Source organism: Ranitomeya variabilis, chromosome 5 (genome assembly GCF_051348905.1).
Source record: "Ranitomeya variabilis isolate aRanVar5 chromosome 5, aRanVar5.hap1, whole genome shotgun sequence".
Classification (NCBI taxonomy): Eukaryota; Metazoa; Chordata; class Amphibia; order Anura; family Dendrobatidae; genus Ranitomeya; species Ranitomeya variabilis.
The window spans coordinates 125917592-125938607 of NC_135236.1; the positions used below are offsets into that span (position 1 = coordinate 125917592).

At 43.9% G+C, this 21016-nt stretch overlaps 1 protein-coding gene across 1 annotated transcript in view; it reads right to left on the reverse strand.

Moving 5' to 3' along the window:
- Nucleotides 1–684: 684 nt before the first annotated feature.
- The window catches only part of SKOR1 (SKI family transcriptional corepressor 1), a 66815-nt gene continuing 46483 nt past the window's right edge, over nt 685–21016 (reverse strand). Inside the window, exons 5-9 of the mRNA XM_077263249.1 lie at nt 17938–18006; nt 10008–10082; nt 3561–3635; nt 2762–2827; nt 685–1600 (exon numbers count right to left, since the gene is read on the reverse strand). Of these exons, the coding sequence (XP_077119364.1) occupies nt 1491–1600; nt 2762–2827; nt 3561–3635; nt 10008–10082; nt 17938–18006 (395 nt within the window). The 3' untranslated portion in view covers nt 685–1490. The remainder of the gene's footprint in view (nt 1601–2761; nt 2828–3560; nt 3636–10007; nt 10083–17937; nt 18007–21016) is intronic.

A 21016-nucleotide genomic window follows, 5' to 3' on the forward strand; every position in this document is an offset into this window, starting at 1 on the left:
ACAATCTCCTGTATTCTTCATATGTCTGGCCCATGGGGTAGAGTGGGAAAATTGAAGCCTTTTCCTACAAGGAATAATATCCAAGCCTGGCTATGTCTTGCCAAAACCTACATAAAATCTACGAAAAGCATATGGGAAAACGTGTTATGGTCTTATAACACCAAGATTTAACTTTTTGGCCATAATTCCAGTACTGTAGGATAGTGGCTAGGACTATTATTGGTGCAAAGCCAACACTGCACTTCATCCACAGAACACTATGCCCAGAATGAAGCATTGTGGAGGCTGCATTATGCTTTGGGGCTGTTTTTAGCAGCTAGAACTGGGACTTTAGTCAAGGTGAAGGAAATTTTAAACAGTTTCAAATATCAGTCAATTTTAAAACAAAACCTTGAGGCCCCTGCTAAAAAGCTGAAAAAAAGAGTAATTTCACCTTTGAACACAATAACAACCCTAAACATAGCTGTAAATCAACATAAAAATGACTTTTCCAGAAGATGATCAATGTTTTGGAATGGCCCAGACCTGGACCCTATTGAATCCAATTTTATGCAACCATATTACTTTAGTTCTTTATTTTTATTTTTCCACAAAAAAAAAGTGTTTATTTTCAATTTGAATTGTACAGATTATAGATGAGATTAAAGGCAGAAAACTTCTGAAATTATTGTACCTGGTATTTTTTTTTGTTACATAACTGCCATTATGACAGGAGTGTGTAGACTTTTTATATCTACTGTATATACTACAATTTGTAATATACACATAACACTAAGAAAAATCTTTCTGGTAGTATTACTGCAAATAAACTTCTCCTATGACTGCTGATGTACAAATCCAAAATATGCTGCAAATTTGATTTATTTAGGAACAAAATTCACTTATACAGATTTTTTTTTCCTTTAGAACAAACTGAATTTTCTGTTTTGTACACAAGTTGGAGGATTTCTCCTTAAAGTGCTGTTATTACATCCAAAATACAAAAGATGGATAATCAACCAAATATAGAAAATAATTCAAATAACTTAAAAAAATACTGCTTTAATAAGAATCACAGTACATAGATATCCATTGCACGTGGCCACTCTACCACCAATGACCCCTAGTGTAACACTTCTGGCGCCAGACGGACACCCCCATTGGTTCTACTGAGGTTCAGTGGAAACATACAGAATAGGAATTAAAATCGTAAAACAATCATACATTGGACTTTTTTGCAAGATTTGTTTATATATATATTTATATATATTTATATTATATATAGGTGTTGGTTATTAACAAAAGCCTTATATTACACAGTCGATCTGCGGATCATTCCTGGCTCAGATTCCTCAGTGCACTGACATCCTGTTCCTCATTTTACAATATATACAAGTTCGCCTATTGGTCCGGGAGGGGACACGCCAATATGGTCGGCCACACTTGTGCTTTCTTTCCACTGGAGACAGTGAATGGCTTCATTTGTACAGAAACTATTCCCTGTGTTTCTCTCATGGAGCTGGAGGATACATCAATTTCCTTGGAGCCCAGATATAGCTAAGAGGTGCTGGATTAGAAGACTGGAGGAACAGTTCTCTGTGCAAGGTCTTGGTATCTGCATCTTTAAAAAAAACAACACATATTTATAGAAAATGAAAGCATGTACAAAATCATGAACAGTAACCATTCATGTTCACAAATTGGCCCTTTTCCATTAAAGTACCGGAGTTGTGTCACAAATCTAAGTTCCTTCCTGCTAGTCTTATATTTACCAGCTGCCGTCTTCAGCTCTTCCCAGCGTCACTCCAGTCCCGTGCCATCTTGTGACCAGAAGTCAGAGGTAATGGTCACAAGCTCTCAGTGTAAGTCTATGATCCTCGTTCTTTCTCTCATAGACTTATATTGAGACGTGACCTCTGGCTCACCCAACAAATACTGGAGCGATCTGGCAGGTCACAAACTGCTGGAAAACAACCGAAGCTGCACGGGGAACAGATGAAGATATCAAGTGGTAAGTGCAAGACTAGGGACAGGGAACTTAGATTAGTAGCACCACTCCAGTGCTGCAACGAAAAAAAAAAATTAATAATGGAGTGGTGCTTTAAAATCTTTTCTAATGTACAGATATGAGCTCTATCACAGAGACCTATAACCAGTCACTGGCCACAATGGTGACTGGTTTCTCACTTGGACCAAAGGGCCCTCCATCTGATGCACTTCCCATTTTCATTCCTCATTATCACAGGGCAGAAAGGCCTGGCACCCCTACAATTCCCTTTCTATTTCTTATATTACAGCCCAACCTTTTGGCTATTTCTCCTTTCACATCTCTGACAATGTTGCTATGATAGAAAAGTTGAAGGCCCAGCACAAGTACTGTAGGATAGTGGCTAGGACTATTATGAGCTCATCCACTCAGTAACAGTTGCTCTGGTTGCTTCCATGACATGTACACCTTTGTAAAGTGATCTAATTTAAAGCTCATGGGCCCCAATGCAAAAGTTCCAATGGGGCCCCCAATTATTGCAAGCCTTTAATGGCATGCATCTCATATGAATAGGCCTAAGGGATATTTTGGGCCCCTAGGCGATTTCATCCCCTGCACCTATAGTAGTTAAACCCCTGCCATTGTATACTTCCAACATTGCTCTGTCTCTATTATGTATGTTCCTAATGTACATATATGTTCAGCGTATGTGAGGCCGCTCTTGATCTGTATTCACAGTTTTTATGTAGTTGAAATTGCTCCGTGACACACTTTTCTCGCCTCCTTTGCGAATACCTTTTAATTTCTGCTGGATGGCATAGCGTGCTTTCCTCTCCTGATCCAGTTCATTACACAAGGTGTCTGGGGAAAGAAGGAAGACTTTAGCTTCTCATGCTCAATGACAGGCTCTTCTCCAAATATTCAACCCCTTCCTTGCCAGTAAATACACATCCTTCATGCATACATTTCCCAGTCTGATTGGAGCCACCATACCACGGTCCTTAATAGGTCTGCTGACCCAACACAATGGTTCAATTTTTACATAATCCTAGCATCAAAAATATATCTCTATATATATATATTATAAAATATTTTTTCTATATTTCTGTCCACTTAAGTATCCTCTCCATAGTACAATTAGACAAATATCCATGTTCACTATATAATATGCATAAATGGCATAGATGTAGATGTTCAGCACTGTACATGGAAGGCACCGGCGTCGACAAGACTGGGTTAAAAGCAGAGCACTTTGTTAGAAGTGAGTTACAGTAAGGACACTGCCTGTGATTTTGCGCTGGGAGGCAGATGGATACGAGTGGAATTAAACACAATCGCAGGCATTAACACGCAGGTAATTTTACGCCTCGATTTTTAATTTAGAAACCCATGCAAATTAGTGTGCAGAGGAGTTCAATCACTGTTTGGTAATGGTGCCTGCAAGGCCCGAGCGAGGCTTGTTTGCAATGTTCAGGCTAATCAGCGGATATTAAATAAGAAAAAATAATTGTTAAATTACCTTGCATTTAAAAATAGGCAACTGAGCGGATTTGGAAGCAACATCAGATGACGGCAGAACTGCGGGAGAACTTACCTCTGACAATCTGCAGCTGCTGGACCATCTCTTCTCTGTATGCCAACTCCCTCTTCATCTGGTCCTGGAAATTATCTAGAAAAAAAAATAGAGGGAAATGAAAAACACAAATATTTCCTGACAAAAACATATTAGTGACAAGAATATTCCCACGCCAGTGTGGAGCGGTGAGCCTCCTGACACTGCTAAGCTGTTCCAGGCCATCAAACCACTATGTTCTAGGAGGCAGAAAACCATAAGGTCACATTGCAAAGGCGATAATCACGGCTTCTTGTTCTTCCTGTCTACGATAGTGCTAGGGAAGCAGTACATGCCCAGGGGATGTTTCAATTACATTCTCCCAAGTTGACTTTCTAAGTCAGGTTTTGCATTTTAGATGGTTCAGCGTCAGTACAAAGTGCATGCACATGGTATCCGGGAGAAAAATTGTTAACGTGGCTCTTAATATCACATTTTATTACTAGTGTAACAAATGTACGGTACTTACTTAACAGTTTATAAGCCCTTAAAGGGTACCCGTTATTTTAATTGTTATGTTATAAATCAATAGTACACATTAAAAAAGCAGCATGTAATATATCGTATCAAAGAAATCTGCTTCTTTCTCCTCCTGAACTGATGTGTTCAGTGAACTCAGATTTTCCCATTACTGAGATAGGAGATGACCGTTCTGCTTTTAAAATTCTATGGAACGAAGGAAAGGGTGAAAGAGGAGACAGACATTCTGGAACAAAATCGCCAAAAAACTTTATAAGCACCAGCTGTTAACTCATATCTCAGTAATCGGAAAATCTGTATTCACTGAAGACAGATTTCATCCGTGAATTGAGAATTTTGTGAATTAATGATCAGTCCTGGCAGAGATAGAAGTGGATTTCTTTAATAAGATATATTACAAACTTTCTTATATTCTCATGTACAATTGAATAATATTTAAAAAAAAATTAAAATGACGGTAACAGTTCTAAAGTGCCCACACAGAAATAACTGTAGTATTTTACACCTTACTACTCGTTTTTTTATATAGTTTTAATGCAACTAAATTTCCTGTCGTGAGATCCTCTGTAGGCCTAGATGTCTCCATGGTAACAGACCGCAAATAAACTGTCATCTGATTCTGCATTCATGTTCCCTCCCATTAGGCCTCTAATTTTTGTTAGGCCACGTTCACACATTCAGTATTTGGTCAGCATTTTACCTCAGCATTTGTAAGCTAAAACCAGAGGAAATGTATAATAGAAGCACGTCACCACTTCTGTATTTATCACCCACTCCTGGTTTTGACTCACAATTACTGAGGTAAAATACTGACAAAATACTGTGTGAATATGGCCTTAATATGTATTTGGAAAGTTATTAAGAAGCATCAGAAACACAGAAAAGAGTATGACTGCAGGACCACATATCCAAGCCCTTGCCTCCTCCTGCCGACTCAAACTCAAAAATATTTCCCGGGTCCGCGCATTCCTTGACCATGAAACCACAATAACACTAGTGCACGCCCTTATCTCCCGCCTCGACAACTACAACCTTTTAGTCTCTGGACTCCCCTCTAAGGGTATGTTTCCACGTTCAGGAAACGCTGCGTTTTTGATGCTGCGTTTTTCCGCAGCGTCAAAAATGCAGCGTCCAGATGTTACAGCATAGTGGAGGGGATTTCATGAAATCCCGACTCCACTATGTGTTAAAAAACGCATGCGTTTTTGCCGCGAAAACGCATGCGCGGTGCGTTTTTTCAAAACGCAGCATGTTGCTACAATGAGCAAAACACGCAGGCACACCGCAGGTGACCTGACAGTGACCTCAGGTGCAGTTTTGGTCAGGATTTTACTTGCATAAAATCCTGACCAAAGCCTGAAGCAAAACTGAACGTGGACACATACCCTAAGGCTGGTTTCACACTTGCGTTTTTTGCCGCTGCGTTTCAGCGCTAAAAAACGCATGCGTTTTTTTCTATACTTAACATTAAAAACGCATGCGTTTTTTGCATACGTTTTGACAACGCATGCGTTTTTTTATGCTTGCGTTTTGTTGCAGAAATGCAACCTGTAGTAATTTTTAGCGGCGTTTTTTTGCTGCAAAAAAACGCATGCATTTTTTGCAGCAAAAAAACGTATTGCTGTCTATGTAAACGCATGCGTTTTTAAGCACATACGTTTGTTTGCGTTAAAAACGCATGCGTTTTTATAGAAAAAAAACAAGAATACACACTTATAAGCCACCCCCCACCATCAAGGTGATAAAGGGATCCAAACCCTAACCCTACCCCTAACCCTAGGTATCCTAACCCTAACCCTACCCCTACCCCTAGGGATCCTAACCCTACCCCTAACCCTACCCCTAACCCTAGGGATCCTACCCCTAACCCTAACCCTAGTTATTTCTATTTATAGTGGGTTTTCTTGTTGATTTTGATGATTGGCAGCTGTCACACACTTCTCAGCATGCGTTTCAAAAACGCAAACGCAGGAAATACGCATGTAAACGCGGCAAAACGCTGCATTTTTTTCTGCATGCAAAAACACATGCGTCTAAAAAACGCAGCGTTTGCACACGTTTACATGCGTTTTTTCACCACATGCGTTTTTTTTAAACGCTGCATTTTTAAACGCAAATGTGAAACCAGCCTAACACTCTCGCACCCCTCCAATCCATCCTTCACTCTGCTGCCCGAATAATCCACCAGTCTCCCCGCTATTCCCCGGCCTCTCCCCTATGCCAAGCCCTTCACTGGCTTCCTATTGTCCAGAGGCTCCAGTTCAAAACACTAAGGCTGGGGTCACACATGGCGTAAGACAATACGCCACGTATTATACGTCCGTACTACGGCCGTAATACGGAGAAATGTTCCCAAAATAGTGATCCGTAGTCAGGGTGTGTCAGCGTATTTTGCGCATGGCATCCTCCGTATGTAATCCGTATGGCATCCGTACTGCGAGATTTTCGCGCAGGCTTGCAAAACCGACATCTAATGGATTTATGTGCTCAAATGTTCGGGAAAACATATATACAGTATATATATATATATATGTCATTGTGACACATATATATATATTCTGTATTTAGATTTCAATCAGCGCGATATCTGTGAACAGCCGGTAATTCAATTGCCGGCTTTTCATTTCTCCTGCACAAACCCGACAGGATATGAGACATGGTTTACATACAGTAAACCATCTCATATCCCCCTTTTTTTTGCATATTCCACACTACTAATGTTAGTAGTGTGTATGTGCAAAATTTCTGCGCTGTAGCTGCTAAAATAAAGGGTTAAATGGCGGAAAAAATTGGCGTGGGCTCCCGCGCAATTTTCTCCGCCAGAGCGGTAAAGCCAGTGACTGAGGGCAGATATTAATAGCCAGGAGAGGGTCCATGGTTATTGGCCCCCCCGTGGCTAAAACCATCTGCCCCCAGCCACCCCAGAAAAGGCACATCTGGAAGATGCGCCTATTCTGGCACTTGGCCACTCTCTTCCCACTCCCTGTAGCGGTGGGATATGGGGTAATGAAGGGTTAATGCCACCTTGCTATTGGAAGGTGACATTAAGCCAGATTAATAATGGAGAGGCGTCAATTATGACACCTCTCCATTATTAATCCAATTGTAGGAAAGGGTTAAAAAACACACACACATGATTGAAAAGTATTTTAATGAAATAAACACAGCGGTTGTTGTAATAATTTATTGTTCTCTCAAATCCATTTGCAGTCCCTCGCTTGGCAAAATAATAAACGCACAAGATACATACCTTCTGGTGAACCGTCTCGTCCCACGATGTAATCCATCTGAAGGGGTTAACTAATATTACAGGCAGGAGCCCTGCTAAATGCAGCGGTGCTCCGTGCCTGTAATCCCCGGCGAATGAATGAAATGTAGGTCATTGACCTACATTTCATTCATTCGCGGTGAGGCGCCCTCTGGTGGATGTTCTCATGAACTGCAGCCTGGGAACTTTTTCCCACGCTCCAGGTCATATGAGGACATCCACCAGGGGGCGCATCACCGCGACTGAAGGAAATGTAGGTCAATGACCTACATTTCATTCATTCGCCGGGGATTACAGGCACGGAGCACAGCTGCATTAGCAGGGCTCCTGCCTGTAATATTAGTTAACCCCTTCAGATGGATTACATCGTTGGACCTGACAGTACATCAGAAGGTATGTATCTTGTGCGTTTATTATGTTGCCAAGCGAGGGACTGCAAATGGATTTGAGAGAACAATAAATTATTACAACAACCGCTGTGTTTATTTCATTAAAATACTTTTCAATCATGTGTGTGTGTGTTTTTTAACCCTTTCCTACAATTGGATTAATAATGGATAGGTGTCATAATTGACGCCTCTCCATCATTAATCTGGCTTAATGTCACCTTCCAATAGCAAGGTGGCATTAACCCTTCATTACCCCATATCCCACCGCTACAGGGAGTGGGAAGAGAGTGGCCAAGTGCCAGAATAGGCGCATCTTCCAGATGTGCCTTTTCTGGGGTGGCTGGGGGCAGATGTTTTTAGCCACGGGGGGCCAATAACCATGGACCCTCTCCTGGCTATTAATATCTGCCCTCAGTCACTGGCTTTACCACTCTGGCGGAGAAAATTGCGCGGGAGCCCACGCCAATTTTTTCCGCCATTTAACCCTTTATTTCAGCAGCTACAGCGCTGAAATTTTGCACATACACACTACTAACATTAGTAGTGTGGAATATGCAAAAAAAAAGGGGATATGAGATGGTTTACTATATGTAAACCACGTCTCATATCCTGTCGGGTTTGTGCAGGAGAAATGAAAAGCCGGCAATTGAATTACCGACTTTTCACTAACAGCGCTGCGTATTTCTCGCAAGTCACACTGCTGGTCCGTGTGGAATCCGTATTTTTCTCGCCCCCATAGACTTTCATTGGCGTATTATTTGCGCAATACGCTGACAAACGCAGCATGCTGCGATTTTGTACGGCCGTAGAACGCCGTATAATACTGAACCGTAATATACGGCTAATAGGAGCAGCCCCATTGAGAAGCATTGTGCCGTATGTAATGCGAGTTTTACGTACGTAGTTTTTGCGCTCTTACGTACGTAAAACACGCATGTGTGACCCCAGCCTAACTATTACATACAAAGCCATCCACAACCTGCCCCCTCCATACATCTGTGACATGGTCTCCCGGTACTTACCTACACGCAACCTTCGATCCTCTCAAGATCTCCTTTTCTACTCCCCTCTAATCTCTTCTTCCCACATCCGCATACAAGATTTCTCCTGTGCTTCCCCCATACTCTGGAACTGTTTACCCCAACACATCAGACTCTCGCCTACCATAGAAACCTTCAAAAAGAACCTGAAGACTCACCTCTTCCGACAAGCCTACAGCCTGCAATGATCCTCAGTCTACTGAGCCGCCGCAAATCCAGCTCTACCCTCACCTAGTGTATCCTCACCCATCCCCAGTAGACTGTGAGCCCTGGCGGGCAGGGTCCTCCCTCCTCCTGTACCTGTGTGTGCCTTGTATTGCTAATGTTTATTGTGCTTGTCTATATTTGCCCCTTTTCGCATGTAAAACGCCATGGAATAAATGTCGCTATAAAAATGTCTAATAATAATAATAATAATAATAATAATCACACTGACTACCACTTAATCCTATTATGTATCAATTATGTATATGCATTATGTGTGAATTTTACAAATCCTGTCTTTTGACTGCTTGTCGTACAATATATTTATGAATGCTAATTTATATATGTCAATTATCTTCACCATCTGCTCCTTTTCTAAACCACTGTAATGAATTGACCAATGTAAATGCAATACAATATCAAAAAACAAGATACTGGCTATAGCCTCTACTGATTCTGCCAAATTTCCATAGTGGTTAAAAAAAAAATCCACATACTCTAAGGCCATGTGCACACGTTGCGGATTAGGCTTAGGAATTTCTGGTGTGGATTCTGCCTCTCCTGGTAGAAAACGCACCTGCGGATTTATCGCGTTTTTTGTGCAGTTCTGCAGCGTTTTTTGTGCGTTTTTTCTGCGTTTTTTTTTGCAGATTTGCTGCGTTTTTTACCCCTGCGGTCTTCTATAATGGAATGGATACAAAAACACTGCAGATTCACAAAAAAGAAGTGACATGCTACTTCTTTTAAACCGCAGTGTTTCCGCAGTGGATTTTCCGCAAAGTGTGCACAGCATTTTTTTTTTCTCGTTGATTTACATTGTACTGTAAATCAATTGCGGATCTGCAGCGTTTCTGCACCTCAAAAAATGCTGCGGATCCGCAGAGAATCCGCAACGTGTGCAAATACCCTGAAACTATTTTAAAAGCACCTCAGAAGGGATCAATCATGCAAATCTCATTCACACTTGTACTGCACAAATGGAAAATAAAAACAGCATACTGCGCCTGTCACATGCATAATACAAGTATAGAAATCCGCTACATCATACCTTTCAGGCTTTGGAATTCCCTTTCCAGCTTTTTCCTAAGATCCATCTGTTCCACCAACAATTTCTGCAGCTCATCTGTAAAAAAAAAACCCCAATCAATTACAGAGGAAAAAACCTAAATACACACAAGAAAAATCTGTTTTTGGAAGGTGTTGGTTCTCCTGGCAGAGATCCAGCGGATGTAGGGAGTATTAGTGATCGTTCACACCACCATATAAATCAGATAAGTGTTATCCGATTTTTTTATGGGATAGCCCTTGGTCCAATGTTATTCAATGGGGCAGTGCTGATGACCGTTTTTTTTCACTGACAGAATCTGTCTGTGAAAAAAATTGCAGCATGCTGCGATTTGACTCCAAAATCGGTTGCAAGAAAAAGAAATACAGAGCCACAACCTGGCATACTGATACATTACAATTCTGTAATATAGGAAACTGTAAATGGTTATACAAATGATTAATAGCTGCTGAGTAGAGATGAGCGAACCGGAGCATAAAAGTTCAGGGTTCGTACCGGACAGTTGGTGTCCGCCGCTAAACTATGAACATGGGCTTCTCCCGGAAATCCATTGCAATGTTCGGAGTTCTGGGAAAGCATGAGAGGGGGAGAATTTTTCTAGCTGAAAAGTTCGGGTCCATATTGTTTTCAATGGGGTTCACGTTTGGGTGCAGTTCTAGTAACCGAACTTTCAAATAGTGCTCAGGTCGGGTACGAGAACCCAAACTTCCATGGGTCTGCACATCACTGTAAGAGGGTGGTGCTGTTATGGACAGTAACACGCTGCCACTTTAAGAGACAGCACCCCCTTGTTTGGTGTGATGGAATGTTCTGCTTCTCCCTGCTATAGATTGTGAAGATGAACTGCCCTAGAATAAGGGGAGGAGTTGAGCCTGAACTGCGTGTGTGAGCTGAAGCTGCTACAGAGAGAACTGTGTGCTGTTTGCTACAAGAAAGGTCCCACAGCCTGGGACGTAGTGTACTTGTGAAATTTGCAAGACTTATCCGGGTACAACAAAGGTGGCTGTTCTGTGCTACTTTGTGAAGCCATGATGATACTGAGAAAGGGACTTATAGTTTCCAGGAGCATCCCTAGGACCCAGAAGCAAGGAGAAGACCATGTTTCACAGAGCTGACAGAAAACCGTGCGCACCATCACATTAGACTTCTGGGGGCCCCCCTGGGACTGGACCTGAGTCCCCAACATCACCGTGAGTCTGTTCCTGTTTGGTGCACCTGTTAGGGCCTAGTGTAGGCTTCAGTAGTCAGTACACGGCAGCCGTGTGGCCTGCTTAGTAAAGGCCAGGGAGGTTATATGTAGAGTAGCATCGTTATTTGTTTATTGTTTAAATTTGCTTGTGAGACATATTTTGAGTCTGTAATAGCTGGAGCACTGTGCTATTTTACGGACAAGATAAAGTGTATAAGTCTTGTAAAGTGTCTCTTGCCATTGCATACCCGTTTGCATCTTCCTCACCCACTTCATTCCTTGCCTCCCAATAAATCTACCCTTTGTTGTTTGCACCTCATCTTGTGTACAGTAGTCTTGCTGCACCGTGGTGGTCCCCTGGCCATCGCTTCAAGTGGCGCTGCGAGCAGGGTACTGTCACTAGGATGGAGGCAGCAGACAGCAATGGCGGGAATGCTAACATTAATGGGGATGCTGTGGGCATTGGTGGAACCCCTGCAAGGAAACTCCCTATGGGCACCATATTTAGTTTGCTACCAAAGTTTGACGGCGAGAATATGCCACTGTCAGACTGGGTGTCCCAGCTGCAAAGCACCCTGAAGATTCATAACATCAGCCCAGACCTTGAAGCGGACATCGCTTTAACTGCCCTAGAGGGAGAAGCCCGCAGAAACGTCTGCCTACAACCAGAACTCATCCGTAGTACCCTGAAGGAGCTAGTGAAGTTCCTGGAAGAGATCTACGGCGAGACTGCTAGCGCGGGACACCTTTGCGACAAATTTTTCTCTAGGCTGCAGCGGGAAGAAGAAGGAATTTCTCAGTATGCAACAGCACTGCAAGAAGTGTTAGCAGAGGTGCAGAGAAAGGAGGCGGATGGATTTGACGGCATGGGCTCTAAAGACAGGATACTCCAGGAGCAATTCATTCTGGGACTGCACAACACATCCTTGAGGCGAGCACTGTCAGAACGGGTCCGGGCAGATCCGGCCCTTATGTTTCGTCAAATCCTGGCGGAAACAGTGGCCCGAAGTAAAGAAGAGAGCTATGCGTCTGGGGTGATGCGTGTCAAGGTCACCAATTCCAGAGGGGACCCAAACCATCAAGAGGTGCTGGTCCAGGTAGTGCAAGACTTGCAGCGGTCCCTTGTTAATGTGCAAGAGAAACTGACCCAGATGGAGCGAAGAGTGGGGGAACTACAAGAGCCTGACCCACCATACTCATGCAACCATTCTTCAGCCCGACCGACAAGGGATCAGTGGGAACAAGCCCCCTCCCGTCAGGCATCGGAGGCACGAGGACAGGCTCGAGGTGCCCCCCGGTGAGGAGGAGGCATCCAATGCTGGGAATGTGGAGGACGGGGGCACCTTGCTAGAGACTGTCGGAACTATACTCAAGGCCAGCGGAAGCCGCCGTTAAACTACCAACCCCCACAGTAGTGCAGCACTCTGCGGGGGAGGCGAGGAGAGAGGCTGCTCCATATCATAACAAACACTTGATTGCTGGGAGTCCCATCCTACGTGCTGAATTTGAGGGAGTTCTAGTGGATTGCCTGGTAGATACCGGGTCACAAGTGACAACGATGCCAGAAGCGTAATTCAAGCAGCATTTCCAGGCCCTGGCCAAGCCAGAAAAAGAGACAATGATCCGGTTGTTTGCTGCCAACCAACAACCGATCCCGGTCACAGGGGTCGTGTGGATGAATATTCGAATCTGTGGGCAAGAAGTGGGGAGAAAAGGGATCCTGCTAGTCCCTGAGCCTATCAAAGAAGATGTGCCTGTCATACTGGGGATGAATATCCTACATGAACTCGATCAGATTATGTTTACCAAACGGGGACCTGGATATTGGAAGAAGGCTACTACACATAAGCCTACTCAAGAAGCTCTTCAACGACTGATCCGCATCTGTGGGACGCAGAAGAGTGTGCCATCCTATCAGACGGTAGGGGTCATCTGGGCTCCTGGTAAAGAACCTGTAATCCTGCCTCCCGAGCGAGAAACTATAGTATACCTTCCAGTGGGGACGCATCGCAACCTTGACGGGTTGGAAGTGATTGTTCAGCCTGTGGTAGGCAGAGGAGTGGACCAAGAAGTCATGATAGCTCGTACAGTAGCTGTGGTCCAGCGAGGACATGTCCCCATAAGAGCTTTGAATGTGGGCCCCGGGGAGGTCACCTTGCCATGAGGGACAGATCTGGCCCTGGTGTACCTACATAAGGGTGAAGTGGTGAGTCATAAGGAGATGTATTTATCGCCAAAAGAAGGTGCGGGGTGGACCCTAGCAGTTGCTGTGGGGGCCGAAGAGACGCCATCCCCGGAGTGGAGTGGACGGGTCATCCTTACTCAAATGGAAGTGAATGTGAAGGCTCTGGGCCCTGAGCGTGTGCAAGCAATATAAGCTATGCTGTGGGAACATCAGGCCGCATTCGCCTGTCACGCCGAGGATTTCGGCTGTTCTGAAGCAATCACACACGAGATACCGACCGGAGAAGCTCGTCCAATTCAAGAACGATACCGGCAGATCCCGCCCAAGATGTATCAACAGGTGAAAACATTACTGAGGCAGTTGCTGGATTCAGGAGTGGTGCAGAGTAGTCAGAGCCCTTGGGCAGCCCCGGTGGTGCTCGTCAAGAAAAAGGATGGGACCATCCGGTTCTGTGTAGACTACAGGAAACTCAATGCCTGCACTGTTCGAGACTCGTATCCATTGCCCCGCATCGAGGAATCCTTGACAGCGTTGGGGAAAGCCAAGTACTTCTCCACCCTGGACCTAGCAAGCGGATACTGGCAAGTAGCCGTGGCAGAGAAAGACAGAGAAAAAAACGCCTTCATCCTCCCTATGGGACTGTTTGAGTTTAACTGGATGCCCTTCGGGCTCTCCAATGCTCCGGGCACGTTCCAACGGCTGATGGAAAAGTGTTTGGGAGACTTAAATTTTGAGGCTACCCTGATCTATCTGGATGACATCATTGTGTTTTCGGCCTCATTCAAAGAACACCTTGCCCGGCTTGGACAGGTACTCGGAAGACTGCGGGCTCATAACCTGAAGGTGAAGCCAAAGAAGTGCCACCTCTTCAAGAGAGAGATCGAGTACCTGGGCCACATAGTGTCACAAGATGGAGTTCTACCCTCACCAGAAAAAGTGGCTGCTATCCAGATGTGGCCAGTCCCTCGCATGGTGAGAGAACTTCAGGCCTTTCTGGGGTTTGCCGGGTACTAAGGCCGGTTTGTCAAAGACTTCGCGAAGGTGGCGGGTCCCCTGAAAGAGCTGCTGAGGGGGACCGCCGGAGTGCTGAAGACCCAGTACATCCCTTGGGCCCAGAGACAAGATGAGGCCTTCCAGGCTATAAAGAATGCCCTTACTTCAGCCCCGATTTTGGCCTATGCAGATTTCGATCAACCGTTCTTGTTGTACACAGATGGTAGCCTTCATGGACTCGGTGTCGTACTTTCTCAGATACAGGATGGACATGAGAGAGTCATCGGGTATGCCAGCAGGTCCCTGCGAGACAGCGAAAGAAACCCCCACAATTACAGCTCCTTCCGGTTAGAGCTCCTGGCCCTGGTGTGGGCCATGACAGAGAAGTTTGCGGGCTTCCTGGCAGGGACCAAGATTCAAGTTCGAACAGACAATAATCCCCTGGCCCACCTTGAGAATGCTAAATTGGGGGCCTTAGAACAACGATGGGTGGCTCGCCTAGCCAAGTTTGACTTTACCATCCGTTATCGCTCTGCTACCGAAAACGCAAATGCTGATGGGCTGTGAAGAGTGACTGTGGAGACTCCAGCGGGGGATCTCGATGAACAACTCGAAGAGGAGGAGATCCCAGATTTTCATAAGTTCAAGCCCCCAGTGGTTGCGGCCCAGTCAAGAAGGGAGGCCTGAGCACTACCCCGGTCCCTGGGGAGAACCAATGAGGAATGGGGACATGTTCAGGATGAAGACGAAGGGCTGAGACAGATGAAATGGTGGGTAACTCAGAAGCGGAAGCCTGGCAAACAAGAGAGATGATCTGGACGCTGAAATGAAGAGTATCTTACACCAGTGGGATAGACTGGAAGTGCGAGAATCAGTGTTATATCGCAAGAGACAACAGCCAAAAGATGTGGAAGTAAGGTGGCAGGTGGTCATCCCAGGAAGAATGGCTCAAGAAGTAGCTAGAGAAGCCCACGAATTTGGAGCTCACTTTGGGCCCACAAAGACCTATTAATGGTTACAGCGATATGTGTTTTGCCCCCGGTTGGAGTCTGTGGTGGAAGAGGTTTGCCGTCAATGTCGAGTATGCGACCTCATTAAGCGTACCGAACAGAGAGCACCCATCCAGACCATACAAACTAAGGAGCCGCTAGAAGTCTTGATGATCGACTATCTCCTCGTGGGACACTCGGCCCGGGGGCTACAGTACTGTTTGGTGATGACTGATCATTTCTCCAAGTTCGCAGTAGTTACCCCGACTAGAGATCAGACTGCAGACTCGGCGGCGCGAGCCATCTGTCAAGACTTCATCCGGGTGTATGGGTGCCCAAAGCGCATCCACTCCGACCAAGGCGCTTGTTTCCAAGGCAAGGTGATGGAAGAACTGTATCGTATGTATGGCATCGAGCGGTCCCGTACCACCCCTTACCATCCTCAAGGCAACGGAGCATGTGAACGCTTCAACCGAACCTTACTTCAAATGCTGAGAACGTTGGAGGAGGATAAGAAGGCGTGTTGGCCAGACTACCTGCCAGAGTTGGTCTGGACCTACAACAATCGGGTCCACTCCACCACGGGTTATACCCCCTATCTACTGCTTGGAAGAGCTGGACGGGAGATCATTGAGCTGAATTTGGAACAGCCAGAGGAGCTGATGGAGTGAACGGTCACCTCATGGGTGAAAGAGCATCGGCAACGACTACAAACGATACGGCGGTTGGCGGGTCAGCAGCTGCAAGAAAAAGAGCATACAGGCCGTAAACCGATTCAAGAGTTACGACTCCAACCCAGAGACCGAGTATTAGTCAGAGAGAAGCGCCCCAAGGGAAAACTAAGTGAGAGATGGGAAGTACAGCCTTATAGAGTAATCGAGCGAGTGTATGCTAATGGCCCTGTCTACAAGGTGCAAATTGAGAGTGGGGCGTCCGCCCCTAGAGTACTTCACAGAAATATGCTGAGGCCCTGCCGGTCTGAGATCTGTTCTATGCCATTGTCGCCTGAAGGCGCTACTCCACTTCCTGAATCTGTCATGCCTTATGGTGAAATCGATAACGAGTGGTGGACCGTCCCTGATGTAGGGGGTCCTCAGCCGCACAGAGACGGTAATCCCATGGATGTACCAGTACCGCCACGCGAGAATGAGACCAGACAAGAGCCCACGATGACTCCTGCAGCAAGTGTTCCTCTGGAAGATAGTCAAGCCTTGCCTGACAGCCAAGAGCTCCGGAGATCCAAGAGGTCTAATGCAGGGGTCCCACCAGTCCGCTATGTAGAACAGTGTGCTCTGTCTGTTTTTCCAACTTTGTTGCTTCCTCTATAGGTGCTGTTTCCGCATTGCACGTTCCTTCATTACGCTTTGACCTTGATGCTGTGATGGCTGAGGATGACCATCATTAAGAAGGGAGGCATGTAAGAGGGTGGTGCTGTTATGGACAGTAACACGCTGCCACTTTAAGAGACAGCACCCCCTTGTTTGGTGTGATGGAGTGTTCTGCTTCTCCCTGCTATAGATTGTGAAGATGAACTGCCCTAGAATAAGGGGAGGAGTTGAGCCTGAACTGCGTGTGTGAGCTGAAGCTGCTACAGAGAGAACTGTGTGCTGTTTGCTACAAGAAAGGTCCCACAGCCTGGGACGTAGTGTACTTGTGAAATTTGCAAGACTTTTCCGGGTACAGCAAAGGTGGCTGTTCTGAGCTAGTTTGTGAAGCCACGAAGATACTGAGAAAGGGACTTATAGTTTCCAGGAGCATCCCTAGGACCCAGAAGCAAGGAGAAGACCACGTTTCACAGAGCTGACAGAAAGCCATGCGCACCATCACAATAGACTTCTGGGGGCCCCCCTGGGACTGGACCTGAGTCCCCAACATCACCGTGAGTCTGTTCCTGTTTGGTGCACCTGTTAGGGCCTAGTGTAGGCTTCAGTAGTCAGTACACGGCAGCCGTGTGGCCTGCTTAGTAAAGGCCAGGGAGGTTATATGTAGAGTAGCATCGTTATTTGTTTATTGTTTAAATTTGCTTGTGAGACATATTTTGAGTCTGTAATAGCTGGAGCACTGTGCTATTTTACGGACAAGATAAAGTGTATAAGTCTTGTAAAGTGTCTCTTGCCATTGCATACCCCTGTTTGCATCTTCCTCACCCACTTCATTCCTTGCCTCCCAATAAATCTACCCTTTGTTGTTTGCACCTCATCTTGTGTACAGTAGTCTTCCTGCACCGTGGTGGTCCCCCGGCCATCGCTTCATCACTACCGCTGAGCAAAAAAAAAACTAACTGCACACGGGCAACACATGAATGACAAGTGAGGAAAAATCGTCCCACCCTTCTGGGTGAAAAATTAGAACTATTTTTTATTCGCTCCTGTAGCCTTAAAAGAAAACTCTGGACAGTAGCAGTGCTATATGCTACATGGCTGCATTACATTGAGGTATCACAGAAAGTCTCTACCCTGACTGACATGAACAGTTTCTATACAGTTTATCATTATGTCTTCCTACATCTTGGTTGCAACAATACAAGTTTGGTCAGCAGCAGAAGACTGCACTCACCTTTTGCCATGTTCTCAATGTCTTTTTCTACAAACTGGGTCCCAGTGACATCGATTGGACTGTCTTCTCCTGTTTGTGATAAGCGAGAACTGTAAGACTAATGCCGACTATAAAAATCACCTTTATGATCCACATAATATTACATGGAAGTGAAAAACAAACGTAATTGTATCCTGCAGCCTATAATAAACCATATTCCCTCTCCAATGATTCCAATGCATATTAAGTGGAAACTATGGCAACTTAAAATAACTGTCTGAACTGATTAACAGTGATGTGAAAGGGATTTGTCCCAGACACCGGGTGTGGGAAATATAAAAAACAGCAATATTCAATGATCAGACACCGGGTATGGGAAATATAACAAACAGCAATATTCAATGATCAGACAACGGATATAGGAAATATAACAAACAGTAATATTCAATGATCAGACACCGGATATAGGAAATATAACAAACAGCAATATTCAATGATCAGACACTGGATATGGGAAATATAACAAACATCAATATTCAATGATCAGACACCGGATATGGGAAATATAACAAACATCAATATTCAATGATCAGACACCGGATATGGGAAATATAACAAACATCAATATTCAATGATCAGACACCGGATATGGGAAATATAACAAACATCAATATTCAATGATCGGACACCGGATATGGGAAATATAACAAACAGCAATATTCAATGATCAGACACCGGATATGGGAAATATAACAAACAGCAATATTCAATGATCAGACACCGGATATGGGAAATATAACAAACAGCAATATTCAATGATCAGACACCGGATATGGGAAATATAACAAACAGCAATATTCAATGATAGATGTTAACATTTGTATCTACATAGTAATATAATGATGCTACATTGAGAACCTTTAAATAGATAAAGCAATATAAGGGCTCATTCAGACTAGTGTTATACAGACGTGTGCTGTCTGAGTAAAGATCGTACAGCACAACGACCAATGTCATTCAATAGGGCTGTCCAGTTAAATGTTTTTTCACACGGACTGAGTTTCTGAGTATCGAATGAGAATCATCTACAAACGTCTAAAGGGGCGCAAAAAAATGAAATCAGTATTCATACAGATCATCTGTGTGGCACCTGATTTTTACAGATACTACGGATACATTGCAATTGTTAATCTAAGAAACTGTATTGGATCACGTACTTTTTAAAATGCTGGTGTGTAAAAATGGATGTCGCATGGATGTAAAAAATGGACACATGGATGGCGCATGGATGACAATATGGATGCAGTCATATGTGTTTTCTGGATGAAACTCGCATAATTTTTCATACACTTGTCTGACCCCGACTTAAGGGCCAGAAATGGTCAGAACTTGCAATATGCGTGAGATCAAGCATTTATTCATAAGGAATATTGATATTTTATTTCTATAGCAGTCTTATCATTCACATACATTCCAGTCTAAAATGGGTCTCACAGCCTTTTTACCAAGAAAAGATACAATTGTCTTGGCATGATTTTGGGATACCCATTCAAAAAGGAAATAACCTCAAATACACAGTATATTGCCAACCATGATGCCAACAATGTAAGCCCTACCATAGTGTTACCATATATCCCTACTATAGTGTTACCATATATCCCTACTATAGTGTTACCATATATCCCTACCATAGTGTTACCATATATCCCTACTATAGTGTTACCATATATCCCTACTATAGTGTTACCATATATCCCTACTATAGTGTTACCATATATCCCTACCATAGTGTTACCATATATCCCTACCATAGTGTTACCATATATCCCTACCATAGTGTTACCATATATCCCTACTATAGTGTTACCATATATCCCTACCATAGTGTTACCATATATTCCTACTATAGTGTTATCATATATCCCTACCATAGTGTTACCATATATCCCTACTATAGTGTTACCATATATCCCTACCATAGTGTTACCATATATCCCTACCATAGTGTTAGCATATATCCCTACCATAGTGTTACCATATATCCCTACCATATTGTTACCATATATCCCTACTATAGTGTTATCATATATCCCTACCATAGTGTTACCATATATCCCCAATATAGTGTTATCATATATCCCTACCATAGTGTTACCATATATCCCTACCATAGTGTTACCATATATCCCTACCATAGTGTTACCATATATCCCTACCATAGTGTTACCATATATCCCTACCATAGTGTTATCATATATCCCTACTATAGTGTTATCATATATCCCTACCATAGTGTTACCATATATCCCTACCATAGTATTATTATAATGCCTTACCATAATGCTATTTATCCTGCCCTACCATAATGTTACCATATAGTCCTACCGTATTGTTACCAGTACTGTCCCCATCGGGTCTCACAATCTAGTGTGGGAGGCAACGGTGCTAACCACTGATCCACCGTATTGCCCCCTCCCCCCGATTGTTACCAAACAGCCCTTCCACAGTGTTATTTATACTGCCCTACAATAGTATTACCATATAGTCATATAGTCATACCATAGTGCTTCCAAATAGCTCTACCATAGTGTTATTATAATGCCCTACCATAATATTACCATATAGCCAAACCATAGTGTTATCATATAGTCCTACCATAGTGTTACCATATAGTCATACCATAGTGTTACCCTATGGCCCTTCTATAGTGTTATTTCTACTGACCTACAATAATGTTACCATATAGCCCTACCATAGTGATATTACACTGACCTATTAGATTGTTACCATACAGCACTACCATAGTGGTATTACACTGCCTTACCATACCATACTGACCTACCATAGTGTTATTATACTACCATAGTATTACACTGCCCTACTATATTATTATATATATTATTATACTGCCTCATAGAGTTATTATACTGCCTCATAGTATTATTATACTGCCTTACCATAGTATTATACTGCCTCATTGTGTTATTGCACTGCCCTGCCATAGTATTATACTGCCTCATAGTGTTATTATACTGCCCTACCATATTATTATACTGCCTTATAGTGTTATTATACTGCCCTACCATAGTATTATATTGCC